This window comes from Suncus etruscus, chromosome 3 (genome assembly GCF_024139225.1).
Source record: "Suncus etruscus isolate mSunEtr1 chromosome 3, mSunEtr1.pri.cur, whole genome shotgun sequence".
In the NCBI taxonomy this organism is placed as follows: domain Eukaryota; kingdom Metazoa; phylum Chordata; class Mammalia; order Eulipotyphla; family Soricidae; genus Suncus; species Suncus etruscus.
In genome coordinates, this window is record NC_064850.1 from 13592501 (window position 1) to 13619272 (window position 26772).

Sequence of the window (26772 nt, forward strand, 5' to 3'; positions counted from 1 at the left end):
TGGGGAAAACTTTTCAACTTTTAGGAAAAGACAAGTTGGGTCTTCAAGTGTGACCTGGCAGATAAATTCAGCAAATATGCACTCATGTGTCTGCACAAGGCTTAGCTCTACTCCTGCTCCTCTTCCTCCTCTACTGTGCCTTTTTGTGCCCTGATTGTTTGGTGCTTGTGGGCACTTGAAGACCAGCAAATGTGGGCAGAGGCTTTCTCTGGACTCCCCCTTTTCTGTCTAAAAATGGTTCCTCCTAGAGGATAATGCTTGTTTTAAATCCCCTTCCCAGAGTTTTACCAGCCAGGAAAGAGGGACTCGCCACTGGAAAGAAGCCAGGAGGGGACCACAGGTTCAACACTCCCACCAGTTCCTCTCAAGACCCACCTACCCTTCCTGGAGCCCAGTTATTTACCCCAAAGACCCTCCTTCTTCTCCCCTTACCCACTGCAGGGTGTTTTTCATCTACTGAATGTCTCTCAAGCATTTGGTTGTATTTTTTTTTCTGTTAATCTTTCTTTTATTACCGGGGTCTCAACTAATAAATCAGGGGTTCTTAGAAGGAGAAGCATTCTCCTCTCCCACTTATCTCTTCCACTCTGCCAAGTAAAGGAAGTATTTTCTTTTCTTTTTTTGTTTTGTTTTTGGGCCATACCCAGTGGCTATTCCTCCTGGCTATGTGCTCAGAAATCACTCCTGGCTTGGGGGACCATATGGCATGCCGGAGGATCGAACCACGGTCTGTCCTAGGTCAGTCATGTGCAAGGCAAACACCCTACTGCTGCGCCACTGCTCTGGCTCCAGAAATATTTTCTTTTCATCAATGTGTTTGTCCTTGAGATTTATGCCAAAGATAAGGATGCTGATGATGACAGCAGACAACTCAAGCATTTTTTTTTTTTGGGTAGAGAATGATAAAAGTTCATCTTTATTTAAATTTTTTTGCTTAGGCCTGAAGAGATAGTATAGCAGGAAGACCACTTGCCTTGTCCCAGGTTCAATTTGTGGCACCCCATATGGCCCCCAGGTCAGGAGTAAGCCCTGAGCACCACCAGGTGTGGTCCCCCAAATCCCTCAAAAAGAATAAATATACTTGTACATTTCATGTAAGATTCATGTAAGGTTAATTGTGGAGTTATTGTCTAAAATTGTAAGGTGATTTATGATTTATACCCTAAATTAGCAAATTCTCACCCTGAGGGGTTCCTGAGAGCACCTGTAGGCTAGGGCTGTCTCAGGCAATCAGGTGTAGCTTTCCTTAAAACTAAAACATTTATTGAGTCAGGAATATTATTTCAAATGCTAATGTTTTCAGGCAGTCTGATTCTGTATCATTTTATAATTCATAACACAGAAGAGCCTTTATCTCTTCACACTTTCAAAATATGATATATCACTAATAATTATTCTTGATTTTTTTTTTGTTTTTTTTTTTGGCCACACCCAGTGACGCTCAGGGGTTAGTCCTGGCTCTGCGTTCAAAAATTGCTCCTGGCAGGCTTGGGGGACCATATGGGACACGGGGGGATCAAACCGAGGCCCATCCTAGGTTAGAGTTTGCAAGGCAAGCATCCTATCGCTGGGCTACTACTCTGGCCCTATTCTTGCAATTTTAAAATAATGAGAAACTATATCTTGTTTCAATTTGCATTTTGTTCAGTAGTCAATGAAATGAATCATCTTTTCATTTATTATTGTGGCTATCAGTATTGCTTCTTGACTTTATGGTGTTTTAATTTCATCAAAGTTTGAAGTCTGAGGCTGGGTAGGCAGCTCAAAGGTCTAGAGCATATACAGTACTTTGCATAAGGAAGTCCCAGGTTCGATCCCCAGTACTGTATTGTCCTCCAGGTATCAACACTGAGAAAGGAGGAATCCCACATGGTGTAGGCCAAAAGCAAACACAATGTGAGCCTTTACATATTTTTTTAAATGACATTTGGGCCCTAAATCCAACCTGGCATAAACAAGGACAACAAAAGGTACATTTTTCTTTTAGCTTTCTTTTTTAAATAAAAAATTTCAGCCACCTAGAATTAACTTTGGACTAAGAAATAGATTGAGTTTCGTTTATATATTGCCTCTTCACATTTCCTAACATTGTGCACCGAATAATTTATCTCCTTTTTCCCTCTGCCATTTGAAGTGGAAGTGCTGCTTAGGCCATTCTCCCATATGCACTTGAGTTTATTTCTGGCCTCTCTATTTTTTCTATTGATTTGTTTGGCCCTTTGCCAGTTATATCTTGCTGTATAAGGACGAAAGCCTATAGTTATTAATATTTCTTAATATCTCATGCATATGTTTCTTTATTTTTTTTATTCTCTTTGATTATTTGCACACTTTTAAACTCTTCCAGATGAACCCCACCCCACCCCCAAACAGTTCTGATTTAATCAGGCTTACTCTTAGTTTGTAGATTAAGTCAGAGATGATTTGTATCTTAGTGCCCCTCACTGTTTTTCAAGATTAAGCTATGTCTTCCTTTTAGGATTCTGTTTGACTAGAATGGCCATTAGGAAATTTAGACAAATACAGAATATGTGGTTCATTTGGATTCTAATACCATGCATAATAGAGCCATTGTGTGGGGTGCTCATTAACAATGTATAGTTCAGTGCACTGTGCAAAATTGCAGTGAATGTGGTACCCAACAATGCCATTCCAATGTCAACATGTGCAGCTGGAAGAAGCTGGGATCAGGCAATTGTGTCTGATTTCTCATTGAATAAAACTGTATTTTTAGTATCTCTAGAAAATAATCAAAAGGACTCTGCTTAACGATATATATATATGTACATATGCATATATAAATGTATATATACATTTATACAATTATGTATATTATACAATTATACATTTATATGATATACAATATGTATAAATGTACATATATAAATATATATGTTATATAATTTCTGTTACCAAATTTTTTATTTTTATTTATTTTTTGGTTTTTGGGCCACACCTGGCGGTGCTCAGGGGTTACTCCTAGCTGTCTGCTCAGAAATAGCTCCTGGCAGGCACGAGGGACCATATGGGACACCGGGATTCGAACCAACCACCTTTGGTCCTGGATCGGCTGCTTGCAAGGCAAACGCCGCTGTGCTATCTCTCCGGGCCCTGTTTCCAGATTTTACAACTACTTTTTCTACTGTCCTTAAGGAGGTGCAAGGTTGCAGGGGGGAGATGCGTGTTTGGAAAAGGTAGAAGTCATACTTGAAATAGGATATTTTTGCCCAATTTCACTTCCCTTTTCCTTTTTCTTTTAAATATTTATTTATTTATGTTTTGGGGCCACACCCAGTGGCGCTCAGGGGTTACTCCTGGCTCTGTGCTCAGAAATCGCTCCTGCCAGGCTTGGGGAACCATGTGGGATGTTGGGGGAATTGAACCCTGGTCTGGCCCGGGTCAGCCCTGTGCAAGGCAAACACCCTACTTGCTTTCCTATTGCTCCAGCCCCTAATTTTTTCTTTATTTAATTTTTAAAGTCAGTCATTGTGGGACTAGAGAGATAACTCAAAGGGCTAATGCATATGCTTTGTAAGTAGGAGGCCCTGGTTTGGTCCCCCCACATTGAGAATTGCCAGGAGTTATCCCCAAACTCAGAACTGAGAGTGACCCAGAGCATCACTAAATGTGATCCAAATCCTCCCCCGCAATAGACAACCACTGTAATGTCCTCTCCTACTGCTGAGTATAATCTACTTCAGTATTAGTAACATATTTCTATTTTACTGGTAATATATTTCTAAGAGTCATAATATAATACTCCTAATACCAAGAGCACACTCCATTGGCCATTACCCTAATTCGGCTCTTTGCTCTGGAAAGGGTTATAAACTGGGGTGCCTGGATCCCATGGTCAGGGTCTTGCTGAGTTCTGATGGGGTAACTTTGATCTGAAACAGCTAGTTCTGACCTCAGATTATCCTGGAAGCCATCACCCAACATGTATCTCTCTGACAGGGTGACCCACCATTTTTTTCAATTTTGTACTTCTTATCTGCTCTTTAAACTTGGCCTGTTCAATAAATTTTGCATATAATACATCTAAAGAGCAATGGAAACTTATGGAAACTTGATACAAGGCATTTATGTCAGGGAATAAAATGGGATGATAGTCTCCATCAAATATTGTCTGGAGGAAAGTTTGTAATTTTTCTTCTGAGGTTAGCATTTCTTTCTGCTTCCTCCTTTCCTTCACCCACAGAACAAAGTGCTATAGTTGGGGGCATTGAATATACAGACAAAGACCAGAACAGGAGTTATCTCTGCCTCCCCATGACTTTGACTATTGCTGACAGCCAGAAGTTCACTGTCCCTAACTTGAAGACTGAGAGGTCCAGTCTGACGAAAAGAAATCCGGTTGTGGGTGTGCCATTTGATTCTGAGCAATATAAACTCATATCATCTCCCACCCTCAGCTCCACCCTGTGTTTTTTTTTTTTTGTTGTTGTTGTTGTTGTTCTTTTATTTGTAGTTAGAGGCAGAGAAATGTTTCTATAACCATGTCAACAAGAGATGTACTACCCAAACTGGTCCTCTGCTGAGCCACAGGCCTCTGCTCTGATCCCTGAGCTCAAGAGAGAAGCCTCCAAGGCCTGCACTTGTCAGGTTCTGATTGTGTTCCAGGCACCAAGATTTTTCGGAGAGGAAGTCTCCCAAACTGGAAGTGGGCTATCACACATATTTGGACCCAGGAATAGTTGATAGGCATGCAGAGAAAGCTTTGTGTTTAGGTTCTGCATTCCATCTACTCAGTGCCAGTCCCAGCCCAGCCATTCAGCAACCAAGTGACCTTGGGCCTGTCATTCTACTTATCTAAACCTCAGTATTCACCTCTGTAAAAGGAGCATAAGTGGAGTATTTTCCAGACTGGAGAAATAGTACAGGTGGCTGCAGGGCACATGACCCTGGCTCCAATATTGGGCACCACAGCAAGGATCACTCCTGAGCACAGAGACAGGAATAGCCTCCTGGGCACTGCTGGATATACTCCCCCTGACCCTACCCCCCAAATTTAATCTGTTAAAAAGCATCTATGTGAAAGTCTACTAACAGGTAGAAATAAGCACCTAGCATAACTTCAACACAGGGCCTCTGCGAGGAGTTAGCATTTGCTCAGACTGTAGACGCTGCCTAAATTTGCCTCATATTCCAATCTCTGCCACTGGAAAGATAAGGCCTTTCTCGGTGAGCCCCTAATGATGTGAAGTTCTGTCATCAGCACCCTGATGGGGTCAGATTGTGGGAATGTAAGTGAAAACCTCAGGTGAGCGCCCCAGACAACCCCCACTCTCATTGAATCAGTCTCCCAGGCTGTGGGCGGAAGTGTTGCAAGCTGGTGGTTTCCATGGCATCCACAGAGGCTCCAGCTGAGCTGCAATTGGCTCTAATGATGGCGAAGCTTCAGGGCAGTACATACTAAGGCCCAAGAACTAGATAGACTCAGGGGAGGCTCCTCAGGAAGGGAGCAAGTGGAGATGTCCCTCAAGTCCCTTCCTAGCTCTCCATTTTATGATTCCGGTTGCTGGGACTGGCAGGAACTCTTTGTCCTGCTGTGTCCAACATTCGTTATATGTTGGAGGTGCCCACAGAGCTGTCAGCAGTCCAGATGTTTGTGCCCTAGCTCCAGGGACTCTGACTGGATTGTTCAGCAAGTAGGGACTTCAACAATCTTCCCAGATGATTTAAATGTATAGCCAGGATTGAGAACCACTAACAAAGAAGCAGGAACATTAATAACAATTAATCGTTACAATCTATGTATTAGATGCTATACTAAGCCCATGATCTATTCTATCATCCTCACAGTAATTCTCATATGTATGTATTTATTTATTTAAATAATATATTTAAGCACCATGATTACAAACATGTTTGTAGTTGGATTTCAGTCATAAAAAGAACACCTCCCCTTCACCAGTGCAACCTTCTCACTACCAATGCCCCCCATCACCCTCCTCCCCCATGTCCTGCCTGTAATTGAGATAGACATTCTATTTCTTGCACTCATTTTTGAGATGAAAAAACATGCTCCAAAAAGGAAAGTGATTCTGCAAGGCAGAGGCAATGGTGTCTGGCCCAGCGCCATTGGTGGCTGTCATGGAGCAATAATATAACAGGTAGGGCCCTTGCCTTTCTTGCAACCAACCTAGATTCAGTCCTTAATACCCAATATGGTCCCTGAGCCTTCCAGGAGTGCGGAGCCAGCAGTAATTCCTGAGCACTGCTGGGTATAGCCCAAAAACAAAGAAAAAAGGCTCAGCCTGGTATGGTAATACCTTTAACACTGTTATTGAGTCCAGGTAACACAGAAGACAGGAACTTGTTTGGGAAGATCCTTTGGGGAGTCTCCATACCCAACCCCAAGCCTCCTCGATGCCCTGTTGGATGGAAGCACTAGCAGGCCACATGGGGGTGCTGCTTCCCTGGAACTCAAGGCTCTGGAGGCAGCCTTGAGACATGCTTTTTCACCCAGGAAAGACAACTTGAGATCCTGAGCTCAGAGATGGGGAACATGTGCGTTCCCTCAACTCTCCTCATGAATGTGTCCCAGCATCCCGTGAGATTTTTTTCCCCAGGGGTATGGGGAATGAGTGGCTGGAATCAAATTTTGCTCGCCAGGTGTTTGAGGTTTATAGAAAACTAAGAAGTAAAAGGCAGGAGTCATCTATAAAATAGTTCCAGAGCCTTTTTATTTGGAGCTGCACTGAAAGAGAAGAAGAAAGAAGAAGAAGAAGAAGAAGAAGAAGAAGAAGAAGAAGAAGAAGAAGAAGAAGAAGAAGAAGAAGAAGAAGAAGAAGAAGAAGAAGTAGAATAAGAAGAAGAAGAATTAGAAGAATTAGAAGAAGAATAAGATTAAGAAGAAGAAGAAGAAGAAGAAGAAGAAGAAGAAGAAGAAGAAGAAGAAGGAAGAAGAAGAAGAAGAAGAAGAAGAAGAAAGAAGAAGAAGAAGAAAGAAGAAGAAGAAGAAGAAGAAGAAGAAGAAGAAGAAGAAGAAGAAGAAGAAGAAGAAGAAGAAGAAGAAGAAGAAGAAGAAGAAGAAGAAGAAGAAGAAGAAGAAGAAGAAGAAGAAGAAGAAGAAGAAGAAGAAGAAGAAGAAGAAGAAGAAGAAGAAGAAGAGCAACTCCAGCAGGTTCCTGTTTTACTGGTGTTAGGTTTGTGCTAACAAAGAACAAAGAAACCTCTTGGCAATGCAAATCACAAAGTGGGGTTTATTAAGCCAGCTTACTGGGGTTCATCCACTCCTGACCCAGCAGTATGTAGGTTAGGCCCTGAGCTTGGGGTCTATAGAGTATTTTATCATCACTGACACTATGCACATTGCTCAGTCAGCCTCAGGAAACAGCGAAAGATACAAATTTTGCATAACACAAGTAACATAATTCAAATGGATCAAGGCTGCCCTAGACAAGGCATGTCCACCAGATCTGGATGTGGGAGAGCGGACAGATAAGGGTTTATGGGGACACCATAGGCATCTATGAGTATTAGTTTCTGTGCCTCCCCGGTGCCTCTTTTCTTCTGGGAAGGTTGGTAGACTCTATTTCCCCATGTCAGCCTGACCTCTGGCAATGCATATAAGCATTAAGGCATAGTTAAAGTATAGCCTAGGGCCTAACTGGCCAGCCATCTCGATCAGTGTCTGTGAACGTGAGGTTGGCATGTGCCCACCTGTCCTTACACTGGCAGTAAGGGGAAATTGGGCTGCAGTCATGTAAAGGAGCTATGCATTGTTTAAATCTAAATTTTAGGGGTATGTTTATGTTTTAAAAGAATGTTTACAAGGATTGGGGATTGGAATTGAACTGCTTTTTATTATTTTTTTATTTTTAATTATGAGAACAAAGATGCAAAGAAGGAGGACAAGGTAAATTTACAGTGGAAGGACAATCACCCATAACATAATTCTCAGAAGAAGTCCCCTTACTGATATCTTAACTTTGAACTTTCAGCCAAAGAACATTAAGGTAAATAAAACAGAATCCATGTACAATTACTTTGTCCCTCAAGTCCCCAGATTGTAACACATTATAATATTTCTTAACAGCACACAAGGCAATCTAAAGCCATAAAACTTATGTAACTCCTTAAACATTAGAGGCATAGTATTTTTTACGTTTTCATGAACATGCATATTAGCTTAAGTTAACCTCAAATTTTAAGTGTTTTTTTTTTTTAAGGATTAAAGTCAAAGGAGCACAGTAAAAACAGTGTTAGAGTGGCAATTGTTGTTTGCATAGGCCCACCAAAATATGAAGGGAATGGAAAGGAATAACCTTGGCCTAAATACAAAGAGACCTGACCCCTGAAGTTTCCTGGCATAAGACCAACTTTAGGCTCCAGGCAAGCTAGATCGTTCAATCCAAGACACTGTCTGTAGTGCCAACACACTTTTATTTTCCACACAGTCTCTGTTGTTAGTATCATGTTTCTGTATTAAATATCCTGGAATCTGCATATCCTACATTGAAGTCAGGATGTGGGGTGTCTTCTCGTTTCACCTCACCATTAAAGGGCAATGCAGAGAGCCCTGTCCTGTAAGCAGGTCGTTGTTGTTGTTAAGTCTTCTCAGTGTTAAGGGAAGTCTCTGTTGAGCAGGTCAATGTCTGAGCAGTGGTAGGGTCTTCCGTGGTAGAGGATTGCTTCCAGGTGATATTATAGACAAACCTGTATGTTTCGTGGATGGCTTCCCTGGTTCAGGGGTGAATGGAAAATGCCCTTTCTTCTGAGGCCTGTGCCAGGTCGTTATGTCAATGTTCAGGGTGTAAGGTCCCTTTGCACTACAAGATTTGTGTATTCCAATTTCTATTAGATAGGATCTTATTTGTATGTATAGTATTTTCCCATTTTAATGTGCCTATGCAAAAAAGGAGCAATGCCACGTGGCGTTATTGGCGCATATGGGGGCTATAAGAACAAGTCCAATAATCCCCATGACATGGTTCAATCATAAGCATTAAACTGGGGGACTCTTTCACCAAAATTTCTTGTTGAGCAGCTCATGGCAACCACCCACGCTGTATGTTGGTGACTCATTGGCCCATATTTGTTCCTCATTGTTCTTATCTTTGGAGACTGGGTTTCTGAAAGTGGTTAGAGGGGCCGGGCGGTGGCGCTAGAGGTAAGGTACCTGCCTTGCCTGCGCTAGCCTTGGACAAACCGTGGTTCGATCCCCCCACGTCCCATATGGTTCCCCAAGCCAGAAGGGACTTCTGAGCGCATAGCCAGGAGGAACCCCTGAGCGTCACCGGGTGTGGCCCAAAAACCAAAAACCAAAAAAAAAAGTGGTTAGAATCGTCACTGTAGAAGAGAATATTTAGTAAGACTTACAGATGTCAGAGAAAAAACACAAAATATTCTAAAGAAATACGTGTCCATTTTATGTCTTTTGAAACAGTTGGGGGTTGTCATACACAATGCACAGCTTTGGTCTGTGATAAGAATTGTGTAGTACTGAAGTTAAAGAGTAATGTCAGTTAGTAATGTTTGGGGGGGGGGGGTGAGAGAGTTAAGTAGTAAAAATAAGCTTTGTAGGGGTGTGGGAAAGGGCAGAATACAAAATGGACATTCTGGATATGCAAAACATAACATAGAGATAAGGAATACTCTTAATACATACAGTGCGCGCGGGGGCTAGTCAGAAATTGCCCGTGACAAACTTAGCGCAACCGAGCAAATCTCAGCAAACCCCAAGTTAAGACCCACCATTTCTGGCCGCCTGGGCTGCCACCCCAGAAGGCCTGGAGGCCGGGGGCAGAAGAGGGGAAGGCTGGGGGCCTATCAAGGCTCCCAGCGCACCCAAATTAGGGAGAAGGCCTTCCACATGGGGTCTCCCCAAGCCTTCTGTGGCTAGAGCTAGCCTCCAGCTCAAGAGAGGATGGATAGAGAGCGGAATTGAACTGCTTTTAATGAAAATGACATGGAAAACATTTTCTTCTCTTATTTTAGGACCTCCTCCATTGCTGTTTGCTTCCTAAATTTTTTTTTTTTTTTGTGGTTTTTGGGTCACACCCGGCAGTGCTCAGGGGTTTTTCCTGGCTCCGTGCTCAGAAATTGCTCCTGGCAGGCTCGGGGGACCATATGGGACACCGGGTATTCGAACCGATGACCTTTTGCATGAAAGGTAAATGCCTTACCTCCATGCTATCTCTCCGGCCCCTTGTTTCCTAAATTTAGCAATCGGGAATTAGTGAGTAGATCTAGCTGGGGAAGCAAAAAATAAATAAATAAATAAAATAATCAGGCAGGTTTTAAAAGTTTAATCAAAGTAATAGACTGAAAAAGAAACTTTCCAAGATGAGAAACCATTCTTCCCCTTTATGGAGCAGAGTCATTATTTTCAACTAAAACAATTTTAGATGCAATTGACCTTATCGGACGTGGAAGTACTGGATTTGGCACTTCACAGAGACAAAGATTATGTCTGCCAAGAGCTGCTGGCAGGAGAAGGAGACTGAATTGGGGGCTCTACGGGCTGCCAGTCACTACCTGAAACTCTCATTCCTCATCGTAGCCACTCAGGGACTTCCTGAGCCATGGCCTAGTTGGTCCAGTTGGAACCCTTCGCCCCAAAACCTGACCACAGCTTTGCCCACTGGAGAGATCTGGGGTGCTCCCAGCAACTCTGGGGCACTGGGCCACTTCCAGAGTTGCACTGGATGGCAACCACCCACACTGTATGTTGATGACTCATTGGCCCATATTTGTTCCTCATTGTTCTTATCTTTGGAGACTGGGTTTCTGAAAGTCTTATATCTCTGCACTTTTGATTATCAGAGGATACCCAATTAGATAGAAGAATTTGAACTATAGTTCAAGAAAAAATAAATAAAAGAGAGGAAAAAAATAGTGCACCTAGGTGAATTTAGACAAGTTAGGACTGTTCTAGGTTCTGGGATGTGACTCAGCTAAAAGGACCTTGCCATGTTGGTATATGGTCCTAGGTTCAAATCCCAATTGTAAAAAAAAAAGATCTTAAATTAATAAGCAAAGTTCTCTAACACAGTGAATTTACAGGATAAGAGGCATAGTGTTTCTTTGGGACAGTCAAAAATGTATCCCTGGGACTGGAGATAAAACAGCAAGTAAGGTACTTGTGTGGTACATAGTCAACCTGGATTCCATTCTTGATACCCCATATGGTCCCCTGAGCATACCAGGAGTGAACCCTGAGAGCATCGCCAGGAGTAAACCCTGAACACCAGAAGGTGTGGCACCAAAACAAACCAACAAAAGAAAATATTCTCATTCCTGTGCAGGCTTTTGTTCTTACTTTTAGTGCCGGAGGCTCCTTCTTATGTCCCTGACCCCAATAAAGGAAAGGGCTAGATCAGCAGTTCTCTTCCCTGATGGAAAGGACCCATGGCATCTCTCTTCCTTACTCTCAAAATTAGATCCTTCTAGCAATCCAAGAATAACATCAGGACTTCCCCTTCAATCCATCCCTCATCCCTTCTTCTCTCTTCCATGAAGTGGAGTTAGAGTCAGTTGCATTTGTCGAGTCCCTGGCATGGCACCAGCTCTAAGCTTTTCCCCTGGGTGCCCACGTGTGCAACAGGGGCCTGCACCCAGTGTTTCCAAAATTCTCTGTGTCAGGGTAACACTGGGGAGCTTATGATGTTGATGACAGGCTGCTATCTATTAGATACACTGGGAGACACCAGTTCTTCAACCCTTCAGTATTTCTGCTGGGGAGGCAGTGCAGACTGTCAGGACATGTTCCCCAGTGTGTCCCTTCTCCCACAAATCCTGCTGCTTTCCCAGGACCACTCCAGGCCAGGCAAGAGGCAGAGTCCGCCAGGAGAATGTGCATGGGCAGTTTTTATGCACTGCCTCATTGCCTCTACAGGCCTACAGCTCCATCTGGGATGGGGTAGTACAGAAGGACCAAAGTCAGAGTGCATACACAGACACACAGACACACATATGCACATGTGGCCTGTGATCATTCAGGGCGCTCTATAGGACACTCAACAGCCAGCCAGCGCCTGTTTTAAATAATGAGATATCAGGGTCCATCTATCTATCCATTCATCTTCCATGATTCTCTCCTTGTTGTCTTTCTGGGGGTCTTTGGGAGCATGGAGTAATCTGTGTCTCAGAGGAGAAAGGCTGAACCTTGGCATCTGCCATCTGTCACTATCCAGCACTTAGCATTGGTGTCCCTGAAAGGTCTGACCTGGGACTTGTTTAGCAGAAAGTCCAAGTCCCAGGCAAGTCCCATCAGAGCCCTTGTGTTGGGTTCAGGTGGTGATAGGCCCCACAAGCAGGGGACTGTGTGTCCTCCTAGTAATTTTGGACAGGCTGCAGGTGTCCCAGTCCTGGATGCTGACTAATCTCGCCCTACTGCTGACCTTGCCCTGGTTCAACTGAGCAGACTTTGATTTTACAAGTTGCTTGGTGACTGTCAGCCAAGTTTGAAGTCTCTTCAGTTCAACCTCATCATGGGGGTCAGGTGCAACCCAGAAGTCACTCTTTTTGAACCCTGCAAAGAGTGTAAGTGCAGCAGGTCTAAGAGCAGCAGAGTTGAAGCAACTAGTTTGAAGCCAGAACCTGTCTATGGCTTAAGAGTTCTGACCTTTGGGGTAGGAAAGATAGTACACTGGGTGGGATGCTTGACTTGCACTCAGGCACTTGCTGGCCCAGGTCCAATTCCCAGCATCTATATGGTCCCCTGAGCATCACCATGAGTGATCCCTGAGTCCAGAGCCAGAGTAACCCCTGAGCATCCCCAAATATAACCCCAAAACAAACAAAAAAGAATGAGTTCTGACCTTGGTTTGTAATTTTAAAAGAGAAACTTTTAGAGAAATAACTACACTGAAAATTACCATGGTAATGGTAGTGAGTGAGAGAAATAGAATATGCCTGTCTTGAATACAGGCAAGGGGTGGGGGAGGAGGGAGATGGAGAGCATTGGTGGCGGGAATGTTGCACTGGTGAAGGGGGTGTTCTTTTTTGTTTTGTTTTGTTTTTATTTTTGCGCCACACCTGGAGGCACTCAGGGGTTACTCCTTGGCTCTGCACTCAGAAATCGCTCCTGGCAGGCTCAGGGGACCATATGGGATGCTGGGGATAGAACCCAGGTTTGTCTCAAATCATCTGCATGCAAGGCAAATGCCCTAACACTATGCTATCATCCTGGCCCCTTCTTCCTTTTTGAAAAAAAAAAAAAAAAAAGAGAGAAAGCAGCATTCTTATGACCTCCCGCCCCCCACATCAGGTAGTATTTGTCTTTGAAAGCCTCAGTTTCCTCATCTGTATCATGAGGGAAATAACAATCTCCTCAGAGCGTTGTAATAAGGGAATGAAGGTCCGGAGGCTGCTGCTCCTTCCCACAGGATGTGCTGGGTCCTCTCTGATGCTGACCTTTGTCTCAGGTGACAGGAACGCCCTCCAGAGGCTTTGACGAGAAGGCCTACCTGGCAGCCAAGCTGCTGAAGCCTGGCGAGGACCCCTACAGGCAGCATGCCTTCAATCAGCTGGAGAGTGACAAGCTGAGCCCAGACCGGCCCATCCGGGACACTCGCCACTACAGGTATGGATCCTTCTGGGTATGGATGGAGGACAAATGGGCACCGGTGGCTTGTTCTCTCTCATTTTGGTAGAATCGATTTTCCTCAGACATCTCCCAGCATTTCTGTGTGGAGTCCCAGTGGGAAGGACAGATGGGGGACTCTAGGAAAGTGTAAGGGGGTGATCGAGCCACGTTTTCAGTTGTGCCAGAGATGAAGTGGTGGATATTTCTGCCCCTCCCTTGTGAAAACAGTAAAATGCAGTGCTCCTCCCTATTACCACCCTTCTCCTTCTTCTCTGCCAGTCGCTGTCCTGCCCCATCTCTGCAGCCACACCTGGGATGCTGCCAAGGCTAGGCAGAGGGTCACAGACTATAGCCCTCTGTTCTGGTCCTAGCTTCCATTATCCAGCTGCACTCCTGCTTGCTGTAGTCTTGCTCTGTCCCCACTGGATTCCACCTCCCTCTCTTTCCTGATACTGACCACTGGGAATAGGGTAGCTTCTCTGTCCTGAGAGAGGCCAGCAGTCCTCACACAGTCTCACTTCTGCTCCTTGCACCCAGCTCCTCATGTATCCTGAATCCAGTACCACACCCACCTCCCGTTGTTTACACACATGCTGTTTCCTCTGCTTGAACACATGCTCTCGCACAGAGACACCCACACAGCACCTCTTGGTGGTTTTTCCTCTGGGAAGGTTCTTCATGAGCCAGTGATGAGGGGATTGTGGGTCCTACAAACATTTGACAGTACACAGTCCTGGCATTGTTCCTGCAACACAATGACACTGGACTCTGTCACACCATCTCTTGGAGCCTGGCTCTGGGGTGAGAGGGGAGAGTGAATGACTCGGGACAAGATTGCTTCGCTGGGGCTGGAGCTATAGTCTAGCAGGCAAATTGGTTTCCTTGCATGGGGTTGGCCCAGGTTCAATCCCCACCACCTCCTATAGCCCCCTGAGCAAGTTTATGAATGATCTCTGGGTGCAGAGCCAAGAGTAACTCTGAGCACTGCCTGGTGTGCCCCTCTCAAAATTGTCCTTAACTTCTGAGGCAGCTACTTTGGAGCTCAGAAAGTGTATGTGAGCAAGATAAGGAGTGGAAGTCTGTAGCAAGTCAGCCCCTGAAGAGGTTGACTGATGGAGGGATGGAGGATGAGGTCTTTCCCTTCCAGCTCGGAGCACGCGTCTGCCACCCTGTCTAGCCGACGGTTCTGAGGTGAAACGGCGGGTAAACAGCTCGCAGACAGTCAGGCTCGTGGAAATATTTGCTTTATTCGGTGGACAAGACTGAAGTCCAAAGACTCAGCTTCAGTTCCAGCCAAAAAGCCCTGGCCTTCCACAGACTCTTGTTTTTATCCACCAGAATCAGATACCACCCAATGGTGGGATCAGATACCAACCAATGGTGGAAGCAGAATCAGGTACTACCCTAGGGTGGGGGCAGAATGCCAGGTCACACCCTAGGGTAGGGCACAATCACCAATCAGTTTAGGGTGAGTAACATAGTAATCCCCTAAAATATTTACATACACAACAGAAGTCTATGCCTCTAGAACTTCCCTTGTTTCTCAAGGACATGTGCATGAAGTCTGGTGGGCTTGGTGAGATGGACACAGAGCCGGGGAGCCCCAAGTGATACTCACTATCCCAGAAGGCAGCACATTAGCCCCCATAAACCATTCATACGGCAGGATGGAACAATAAATAAACAATAAGCTGCCACATACACACACAGAGTTTATTTAATGTTTAATCGCAGGTCCTAGAAGTTATTTTTCAGGGGGCCGGGCGGTGGCGCTAGAGGTAAGGTGCCTGCCTTGCCTGCGCTAGCCTTGGATGGACAGCGGTTCGATCCCCCGGTTTCCCATATGGTTCCCCAAGCCAGGAGTGACTTCTGAGCGCATAGCCAGGAGTAACCCCTGAGCGTCACCAGGTGTGGCCCAAAAACCAAAAAAAAAAAAAAAAAAAAAGTTATTTTTCAGTCTGTCCTGCATTGCAGGGCCTTCCTGTAAAGTTTTGCCTCCAGGGTCTACTGGAAGGTCTTTAGTGGGCAGCTCTCATTGGTGCCAACTGAGAGCCCAGAGCCTGCCTGGAGGGCCCATTGACCCAATCTGCGAATTGAGGAACTGACCCTCATCACCTCAGCCTTCTCTCCCTCCCATCCCCACTCTGCACTTTCTCAAGGATTCACTGAAGTGAGAAACTTAAAGGGAGAATTCCTCTCAGAACGCCACACTTTTAATAATGACTCTTTGTGCCTTGCACAGAGCATACACAGGTTCGATCCCCAAGCACCCCAGGAATAATTCCTGAGTGCAGATGCAGCACTAAACCATGAGCATCATCAGGTGTGGCACCAAAATTTGAAGTGAAAAAAAAAAATCTAAAAACACAGATATAAAATGACTCTTCAAATTCTGCCCAAACCTTGCTGCCTGACCCTCTCAGAAACTCCAAACTCAAAGCACAGCCATTACTCAAACTCTCAGAGGCTTTTGGATCCTGGGTGCCAGACAGAAGCAGAGTAAGTCAGGCTAAAGAGGGTGGCAGTGAGGTGCGGGGTACTTGGGTACACAGCATAGAAGGGACAAAGGGAACCAGATGATTGGGGTTCAAGAGATCTAGGACCCTCAATTTCTTGGTTATATCAATGCCAGGAGCATGGGCACCCAGCATACCTCATCTCAACTGGCCTTGCCCTTTTCCATCCCCCAAATTGGTAGGGACATTTGGGAAGCCTAAATTTGGGGGTGAGGGGAAGAAGGTGAATTTCTTCTCCTGTCAGGAGAAATTCTTTTAAAGCCTTTCTGGATTTCTCCCAAGGGGGGTCTCGGGCTAGATGTATGCACACCCTCCTGACTGGGTCTGCTTTTTGGGCAGGCAGCAGGCCTGGGATTCGGCTGTTAGCTGCTGTCACGGGAGTGACTGCGGTAATGAAAAACTCATCATTGCTGGAATAGTCAGAGCAATTGTAATAAAGCAGATTGCCACAAGCACCAGCGGCGGTTGTCTGCCCGTGGCCCCAGGAGCACAAATAAATGCATTGCAGAATGACAGAGAGGCAGGCTGGCAGGAATGGATTGTTTTCATTCCCTTTCGCAAAGAGGGGGGACTCATGGCCACCATTGTGGTGCCTGCAGATGGCAGCTGAGTTCAAGCAAGGAGCTGGAAACGCCTGCGGTGTCTTCTCCCACTCTAGGAGTCCTGGTTCACACCCAGGGCAGCCACCCTGTCTGGTGTCTGGTCTTTTAGTGCCTCTGGGCAGTAAGGGAGGAACTCACAGGCTGCCAGTATGGAGCGATGCTTCTGAGAATGAACCCCAGTAGGGGGGAAGATGCTCTGAAGTATGAGAGACAGAGGCTGCCCCCCCTTTTGTTTGCTCTACCTCAGCTTGCAAGATGGTCTTCAGGGCCTTTCGAAGTACCCACACATGTCACACAGGGACTTTCGGAAGACTTGGTGACTATGATAAAGATTCTCTGGGAAGGTTTACAACCTCTAAGTAGGGTGGCCTGAGTGTTGATTGGGTATAGCTGGGGTGCACAGGGGTGCGGCCTCTCCTCTGGCTTCAGGCACACCTTCTAACTCACAGAGCTCTTCTAGAGGCTGCAGGAATGGCAGGATGGCCCCATCTGGCTGCTCCCTGACATCTCTCCCCCTTCTCAGTTGCCCTTCAGTGTCCTACTCCTCGGACCTGCCGGCCACCAGTGTCATCATCACCTTCCACAATGAGGCACGCTCCACCCTCCTGCGCACTGTGAAGAGGTCAGTTGGACCCCTCTGGCTTGGGGTGCTGTTGGCTGGGGCTGGGACATTGTAGCTAGGGTTGAGTTCTGGCAGCAAAGACCTAAGGCTGCACTGGGAGTGGGTCTCATCTTTCAGAGAAGTTGGAGCAGGTGAGCTGATGGGCCGGTCTAGATGTCCAGATGTTTTCCAGCTGTATTCACATAGCTGGGTGGAAAGATGTGGGCTGGAGAAGGAAGAAGTATCTGAGATTTCAACCCCAGGGAGCCTGTTAGTCCCCACCCCAGAGATGTGCCCTTCATCCTTCCCAGCTTGGGGCCATGGCCAAGTCTAATTTCACTCACCCATCTCTTTGAGGAGCTAAAAGGATTGAGAAAGGAGGCTGTGGGAGTATTTCAGGAATTTCAGATAACCTTGAGGACATTTCTCAGAAGTGGAGGAAAGAGAGAGATGGTGGGAGAGAGGTGGGCTTTCTGGGAACCGCCCCCCAACCCTTTAGGCCAGAAGCCTTAGGCCTCACCAACCTTCTGGGCAACCCCAAACAACTAGGTATATTCTGGGAAGTACTTGTTAAGCTTTAGACAATTGGGACTACTATTATAGCTCCCGCATCCAGGACTTCACTAAAACAGCACTCACTCCTTCCTCCACATCAGGGCGACCTGAAATGCCTATGGACTCATGCAACAGGGCTAAGGGGTTTTTGAAAGAGCCTGAAGAACCTCTCTTCTCAGCCCCATTTATGCTTAGAAGCATTTGCCAGGGCCGGAGAGATAGCATGGAGGTGGGGTGTTTGCCTTGCATACAGAAGGACGGTGGTTCGAATCCCGGCATCCCAGATGGTCTCCCAAGCCTGCCAGGAGCGATTTCTGAGCATAGAGCCAGGAGTAACCCCTGAGCACTGCCGGGTGTGACCCCCCCAAAAAAAAAGAAGAAGAAGAGAAAAAGCAGCATATGCCAGTTGATGCTTATGGCCTGGGTAGCTGAAAACTGGGAGCCTGAGCAGGAGGGTGGGTGGGGGGCTTCTATAAGAGATTAAGGAGGGGCCTGGAGAGATAGCACAGAGGCATTTGCCTTGCAAGCAGCCGATCCAGGACCAAAGGTGGTTGGTTCGAATCCCGGTCTCCCATATGGTCCCCCGTGCCTGCCAGGAGCTATTTCTGAGCAGACAGCCAGGAGTAGCCCCTGAGCATTGCCGGGTATGGCCCCCCCCCCAAAAAAAAGACGTTAAGGAGGAGATGGGCCCCTCAATTCAGACTTGTCTCCCTGGCTGCCTCAGTGTCCTGAACCGAACTCCGGCCAGCCTGATTCAGGAGATCATTTTAGTGGATGACTTCAGTTCAGACCGTAAGTATTCACCTTCTTTTCTTGCATTCTTCCATATCCTCACTCCCCCAAAACACCAAATTCCCATCTCCTTGAAGTGCAGATGCCTCAGCACTCAAAGCATCACCTCTATGCCCTTCTCAGGACCTGTACCTTTGCCCTAGTGGCAAAAGAAAAGAAGGAATACCATTACAGGGACAGATGGTACAGGGGTTAAGGCACATGTCTCACATGCAACCAATTCTTGTTTGATCCCAATCACCTCTTGATGCCCCTGAGCACCACCAGGTGCAGCCCTAGAGGCCTCCAAGCACTTCTGGGTGTGATCCTGGAGGCCTCCAGAATGCTGCAGGATCACCCCCTGGAAGCTCGATCACTGCATCCTCCTTCCCTCACATTGAACCACAGGCCTTGTTGGCTGAGAAAGCCCCCCAAGGCCTTAGGAGACACTGACACACACCTCCCTTCCTCCCACTGATGGGACACCAGTGAAACATAAAGTGACATCCTTTAATAAATGGAACTGTGTCAGTAGCTCACTCGATTGAGTAAGAAGGACATAGGTATGGGAACTGGAGAGATAGTACATAGGTAGGGCACTTGCCTTGCACCTTGTTAACCAGGGTCCAATCCCTGACCCCCCAAATGGTCCCCTGAGCTCTGAGCCAGGAGTGAACCCATCTCTGAGCATCGTCAAGTTTAGCTACAAAACCAAAAATAAATAAATAAGGGCCGGAGAGATAGCATGGAGGTAAGGCGTTTGCCTTTCATGCAGAAGGTCATCAGTTCGAATCCCGGGGTCCCATATGGTCCCCTGTGCCTGCCAGGAGCAATTTCTGAGCATGGAGCCAGGAGTAACCCCAGAGCGCTGCCGGGTGTGACCCAAAAACCACAAATAAATAAATAAATAAATAAATAAATAAATAAATAAATGTCATGGGCCTTTAGCCTAACTCCATCAGGGCTGGGCTGGTGATCGAGCTGATGTTTCCTGACACCCCCTAGGTACAAAGGTTGAGGTTCACACATGTCTTGGTCTAACCTCTGAGGGGGGACAGGGTGAGGACTACTGTGGCTGGTAGAGATGAGCATGTACCTCCAGCCTCTTTCACTTCAGCCATATCTGGGGCCTGTAACGGGACTACCCTGGCAATTGCAGTGGTGGTTGGTCACTTTCTGAATACTCATGTTTACTTCTCTCACCCCTCAGCTGAAGACTGTCTGCTCCTCACCAGGATCCCCAAAGTCAAGTGTCTGCGCAATGACCGGCGGGAAGGTGAGTTCTTGGACCCATCTGCCCTCCGCAGCTGCCCTCACTGTTTGATAGCAGGTCATACCAGGCCAGCATGGTCTACTTTCCTATGGCCAATGCCAGTGGAGAAGAGCTACCTTTGCAAGACCTCTGCTCAGCCATAACCTAGGAAGGCTGTGTGCAAGTAGCTCTACTGACTGACTTGTCATTCCAAGACCTGAGGATCCTAAGAATACCCAAGTCCCTCTTTACAGTTGTTGTAAGAGTCTGGTAGGATAGTCTTGATGAAATGCTTTGAGCAAATCCAAAGGAAGCATGATGCATCTGGAATCTCACTTTTAATCAAGCTGCATTTTGAAACAACTATAGCCTAGGGTTGTGCCCTGCAGTCAATGGGGCACAGAAGAGGCATAACGATGGTCCCTGCTTCTGGGTATGTCACCAAGGGGCCCGAATCCACTGCATCAAGCAGATGGTGATGATTTTGTGAGATTTAACATGGATAATAGAAATAGCCTTGATAGGGTGAGGCAAGGGAAGAGGACAAGGAAGAGAATTCCAGGCTCAGGGGCTGTGCAAGCAGAGGCACAAGTCAGGCTGGGCATACATACGGTACCAATATCCCTTTCTGGGGTGCCTTGCTGCAGAGGCTTTCACTTTACTTTTCTTCACACCCACATTCAGGCTCATAACAGTCTAGACCCTCTTTGTAGATAAGAAAATTGGGGGTTAGAAAAGTTCCATAATTGCTTATAGTGAAATTCTGGGGGTTGTCCCCAACATAGATGTCTATATAGCTTTGCAGAGTGGCAGGATGGGACAATTGTACTTTTGTTTAGGTGGATGGATCATAAGAGAGATGGTGGCAAAGTACTGGGCAAGGAGATCTCTCCAAGAAGCTTCATATATTCTGAGTTATTTAGAGGGGGTAGATTTGGGGTTTTGTTTTCTTTAGTCACACCCAGCTGTACTGTGGGCTTACTCCTGGCTCTGTGCTCAGGGGTCACTCGTGGTAGTGCTTGGGGAGGGGAATATGTAGTATCAGGAATTGAACTAAGATTGGCCAAGTGCAGGGGCCAGAGAGATAGCACGGTGGTATGGTGTTTGCCTTGCAAGCAGCTAATTCGAACAGACATTGGTTCAAATCCTGGCATCCCATATGGTCTCCCGTGCCTGCCAGGAGCGATTTCTGAGTGCAGAGCCAGGAGTAACCCCTGAGTGCCGCTGGGTGTGACCCCAAAACAAAACAAAACAAAAAGAACTAAAATAATTTGGGGGGGGCAGAGAGATAGCATGGAGGTAAGGCATTTGCCTTGCATGCAGAAGGATGATGGTTTGAATCCCGGCTTCCCATATGGTCCCCTGAGCCAGGAGCAATTTCTGAGTGCAGAGCCAGGAGTAACCCCTGAGTGTCACCAGGTGTGGCCCAAAATCCAAAACCAAATAAACAAACAAGCAAAACAAAAACCATAAAAACAAGGTGAGTGAAGGGACCAGAATACTAGCTCCAGCTGCCTTTGCCTAGAAGATTCTCTCCATTTTATAACATGAAGATGAAGCACCCTGGTGTGGGGCAGGGAGTAAATGTTCTGTCTCCTGACACCACTGGACACTTACTGCAATTTCTGTTCATACGTTGGGGCTGTTCATAGATTTGACCCCTGGAACCTCGCACCCCATTTATACATGAAGGTCACTGATAGCATGACTTCAATATAATGACATTTGGGGGGAGGAGAGGAAGAAAGGGAAGGTGAAAAGAAGTACAGCATTAGGGTTGGAGAGAAAATATAGGGGTTAAGGGTCTGGAGAGATAGCACAGTGGCGTTGGCCTTGCAAGCAGCCGATCCAGGACCAAAGGTGGTTGGTTCGAATCCCGGTGTCCCATATGGTCCCCCGTGCCTGCCAGGAGCTATTTCTGAGCAGACAGCCAGAAGTAACCCCTGAGCACCGCCGGGTGTGGCCCAAAAACCAAAAAAAAAAAAAAAAAAAAAGAAAGAAAAGAAAATATAGGGGTAAAGCCAATATGAAGGGTCAACCCTTGGCACCACATTTGTTCCCTTGAGCCCTGCCAAAATGATTCCTAAGCACAGAGCCAAGACTATGCAAGCCAGGAGTACTGCCCACTGTGGGCCTCCAAACTCAAATAAAATTAAGAAACAGTCATGGAGCTGGAGAAATAGCACAGCAGCAGGGCATTTGCTTTGCATGTGGCCAACCTGGGAGAGACCAGGTTCGATTCCCAGCATTCCATATGGTCCCCCAGGCTGCCAGGGGTGATTTCTGAGTGCAGAGCCAGGAATAATCCCTGAGCTCTGCTGGGGTGTAGCCTAAAGAGCAATCAGTCAATAAATGAATAAAAAAAAAAAAAAAGAAAAGAAAAGAAACAGTCATGTTTAGTGACAGTAATGTAGAGTTCGTAAGTCTGGGACACCTTCCAGTTCCCCTTCACCTATCTCACACCCTACCTCCCTACAGACAGGCAGACAGACAGACAGACAGACAGACAGACACACACACACACACACACACACACACACACACACACACACACACACACTCTCTACTGAATCAAGCTACTTCCCAGTCTTCATGTAAGTCCCACCTACTCACAAGAACCCCGTGATGCTGTAGGTCTGAGTCCTGAGAGGGCAGAGAGCCTCAGGTTCTGTGTGATGACAGGAAACACAGAGCAGCCGACTCCTGCCACCAACCCTCATGTGTTCCCTTTGCAGGGCTGATCCGGTCTCGGGTTCGTGGGGCCGATGTGGCCACAGCTGCCGTGCTCACCTTTCTGGATAGTCACTGCGAAGTGAACACCGAGTGGCTGCAGCCTATGCTGCATCGGGTAAAGGAGGTAAGCCTGTCTCTTCTGGGGTGGGGGGAAGCTGTACCCCATGTTCTTGGTGTGAGGACATATGAAACCACCTCTGAAGTTAGGCGGGTGGAGCTGGAAGTCTAAAGGGTCTGATGTTCCGGCATGATGTCATCTCGCCTCACCACTTTCAGAGCCACTGGCATGAAAGTGCTTTGGATGTTCTGGGACCATGGAGAGAATTGAGTTGGAGGGAAGTCTGGGTGAGCCTTGAAGCTCCCACTGTGGAAGTGTGGATGGTGGCAGTTTCTTTCGGGGGTTTGGGGGTGTCTCCCTGTGCTGGGGATCTGGTGAAGTGTTCTCGAGGAGGTAAGAGGGCAGGTACCAGGGCCGGAGAGATAGCGCAGCAATGGGGCGTTTGACTTGCAAGCAGCCAATCCAGGAGAGAAGGTGGTTCGGCATCCTATATGGTCCCCTGTGCTTGCTAGGAATGATGGTGGTTCAGCATCCTATATGGTCCCCTGTGCTTGCTAGGAATGATTTTGAGCACAGAGTTAGGAGTAACCCCTGAACACTGCCAGGTGTGATCCCCTCCCAAATAAAAGAGGGCAGGTACCATCTCTAGAACAGGAAGGATTTGGACAGATAGAAGGGAAGAGGTGGGCCAGAGCAATAGCACAGCGGGGAGGGCATTTGGCTTGCATGTAATCGACCTGGGTTCAATTCCCAGCATTTTATATGATCCCTCAGAGCACTGCTAGGAGTGATCCCTGAGCACTTCTGGGTGTGCCCTGCCCCCAAAAAAGGCAATTAAAACTCAACCATAAAAAACTACGTAACCACTCTTTGGCGTAAATAAAGGATTTGCATGGACATTTCTTCAAGGAAGCTACAAAAGTGCCAGAAAGCACATGTAAAGATGCCAATATTAAAACATGGAGGGAAATGCAAATCCAAACCACAATGGTCTTCAAATATTCTCTTTTCTTTATGCAACATGTCTAGAATTAATGAGTCTGTAGAAATAAGAAGAAGCTTAATGGTTGCCAGGACTGCTAACAGTCTTGAGGTTTCTTTTTGAGGTCATAAAAACCTCCTGGAAGTAACACATGGTGATACTTGTATGACCTTGTAACTATACTACAGACCACTGAATTGTACACTTTAAATGATATATTTTATGTTATGTCAATTTTATATAATAAATTTCTTTCCCCAAATATGAACTATATCTCAGTACTTTAAGAAAAGAAACAAAGCCTCAGGGCCGGCGTAATAATAGAATAGAGTAGTGAGGGCTTTGACTTCACACAATTAACCCTGGTTTAATCCCCAGCATCCCACATAAGCACATAAGTCCCCTTAGTTTGCCAGGAGTGATCCCTGAACACAGAACCAGGAGTAACCCCTGAGCACCACCAGATATGACCCCACAAAAATAAAAGCCTCTACATGCCAAGAAATTTGCATTTAGAATCAAAGAGCTGCGATGCTTTCCTAGCAGGTGGAGACATAACTAAATGAGTTTTATTTTCATCTTCACTATCCATTTTGCTTCTCCACCCATCAAGCACCCTCAGGTGTAGCTGTTGTATCTCCCAGAATTATAAGCCTAAGTAGCACAAGACCAGCTTAAGCAAATTCTCCAGCCCATACAACAAGTCAAGTATTACCCAAGTGGCCCCTAGGTCCCATGAGCTCTACGTCATGTCTCTCCATGGAGGAGGAGAGAAAAGCAAAGCGACAGAGACAGAATAATAAAGGTTCGCCACATTTTGTGTGTGTGTTTCCATATAGATCACGTTTATATGGGAACCATCCTACCATCTCCTTGGTATATGTATATATATGGTATACACACACACACACACACACACACACACACAAACACACACACAATCCACCCTGACCTCCCCCCCCAAAAAATCATTGAGTAGCATCAGCATTGCTCACCAATATTTGGATCAGGGAAGCGATAAAAGGACAAGATTTCAACCTTAAAGTGAATGTGATGTGAGAGAAGCGTCTGGCATATGACAAGGCAGCTGCAGGGTTTCTACCCTCCAGGAACTCAAACACAGAGGTGACTGGCAGTTTATTGTCAGTTCCAACTACCGTAGACAGAATGGTTAGAGCACTCCCAGGGATTGTCTAGATTATAATTGTGAGAGCAGCTTTAAACAGGAAGACAGCAGAGCACTTCATTCTGGGGCTCCACTCATCTCAGCTTGGTCTCTCTCTCTCTCTCTCTCTCTCTCTCTCTCTCTCTCTCTCTCTCTCTCTCTCTCTCTCTCTCTCTCTCTCTCTCTCTCTCTCTCCCCTTACTTTCCTCTTCCCCTCTCGTCTTTACCCCTTCTTTCTCTATTTCTCTATACCTCCACCTCTCTCCTCTCCTCTTTCCCTCTTTCTCTACCCCCTATCCAAAATAAAACTATTTACTTTTTGTTTTTGTTTGTTTGTTTTTTGGACCACACCCGGTGATGCTCAGGTGTCACTCCTGGCTTTGCACTCAGAAATCATTCCTGTCTTGGGGGGATCATAAGGGGTGCCAGAGGATCAAACCATGGTTTGTCCTAGGTCAGCTGCGTGCAAGGAAAACGCCCTACTGCTGTGACATCACTCTGGCCCTATTTACTTTTTTTTGTTTTTTGTTTTTTTTTGTTTGTGTTTTTGGGGTCACACCTGGCAGTACTCAGGGGTTACTCCTGGTTTTATGCTCAGAAATCACTCCTGGCGGGCTCGGGGGACCATATGGAATGCCGGGGATTCGAACCACTGATCTTCTGATTGCAAGGCAAACACCTTATCTCTATGCTATCTCTCCAGTCCCTACTTTTTTTTTTAAGTGAGGACCCAGAGAGATAGTATAGAGGTAAAATACATATAGATGACCCCAGTTTGACCCTGGATCCATTGCTTGCTGTGACTCAACCTATCCTCAATGAGGAAGAAATCAGGCAGCTTGCAACAGCCAGGAGGCCTTTTCTAGGGAGGTGAGATCTTAGCAGACCTCAGTATAAGAGAGTGGGAAGCCTAGTAGAGCACTGTGCTTAGAGCACCCTGTGGAAGCCCAGATGTCATGACATAGGACAGCTCCTAGAACCTAGCATGCCCTATAAGGGATGTGCAATGCTTTTTCTGTCCCAGAAACCTTCTCAAGACAGGGCCTATCCTGTATCTTCCTGCATCTCTGACCTCAAATCATCTTGTGCTTCTTTTCCTAGGACCACACCCGTGTGGTGAGCCCCATCATTGATGTCATCAGTCTGGATAACTTTGCTTATCTTGCTGCCTCTGCTGACCTGCGAGGAGGTGGGTTTCCTTCCCAGCTGAGGGTTCTAGATCAGAAAGGTAGCAGGTGAGGGCAGGTAGGAGTTCTGATCTTACTAAGGGTCTTCTTTCCAGCTGTGCCAATGTAGGTGAAGCTACCCCAAAACTCCAGCAAATGTAAAAGGATTTGATGGAACCCTGGGAGGTAGGGGGAAGGGATCTGGGGGAGCTGGCAATTGCAGGCAGGAGAAGAGGCAGAACCAAGCTAGTCAAGAGACTATCCTCCCTTCCCACCAGACAGTGATCTTCTCCCAAAGGCTGCCAGTCCAGGGACCAAGGCCAAGTCCTGGCATCAGATATGACAGCTGTCTTGGAGATCCTGGACTGGGAATCCTCAAGTTCCTGTGAGTCCTGACAGGAGCACCTGTGGATGGCGAAGCCTGTACAGGCTAAGACAGTGGCTGTCAGCCACCTTTGGCTGTGGATCCCTTGATATGTTATGAAGAGGTGTGAGCTGCTGAGATAATCCAGGAAGAGAGGTGGTACAGGCAGAGAAATAGTACAGATAGATTCTACTTGCTTGGCATGCAGCTCATCCAGGTTTGATTACCAGTACCAGCACTGCCAGGGGGGATCCCGGAGCACAGAACCAGGAGTCATCCCTGGGCAGTGCTGCATGTGGCCCCCAAATTAAAAATACATTGAGATATACTAGATCTATAAAATATATACCACATCTCAAAGATGTACCATAAAGCAGTGCTAAATATTTCATTCATCATTTTTATATAGATTCCCCCCATATAGTATGTGGGACATTATATTAAAATTTATGATTTGGGGCTGGAGAGAA

At 46.4% G+C, this 26772-nt stretch overlaps 1 protein-coding gene across 1 annotated transcript in view; it reads left to right on the plus strand.

Moving 5' to 3' along the window:
- GALNT16 (polypeptide N-acetylgalactosaminyltransferase 16) overlaps positions 1–26772 on the plus strand; it is a 110245-nt gene that overhangs the window by 55080 nt on the left and 28393 nt on the right. Inside the window, exons 2-7 of the mRNA XM_049770384.1 lie at positions 13377–13534; positions 17179–17277; positions 18536–18603; positions 19793–19858; positions 22570–22691; positions 25874–25961. Coding sequence (XP_049626341.1) covers positions 13377–13534; positions 17179–17277; positions 18536–18603; positions 19793–19858; positions 22570–22691; positions 25874–25961 — 601 coding nt within the window. The remainder of the gene's footprint in view (positions 1–13376; positions 13535–17178; positions 17278–18535; positions 18604–19792; positions 19859–22569; positions 22692–25873; positions 25962–26772) is intronic.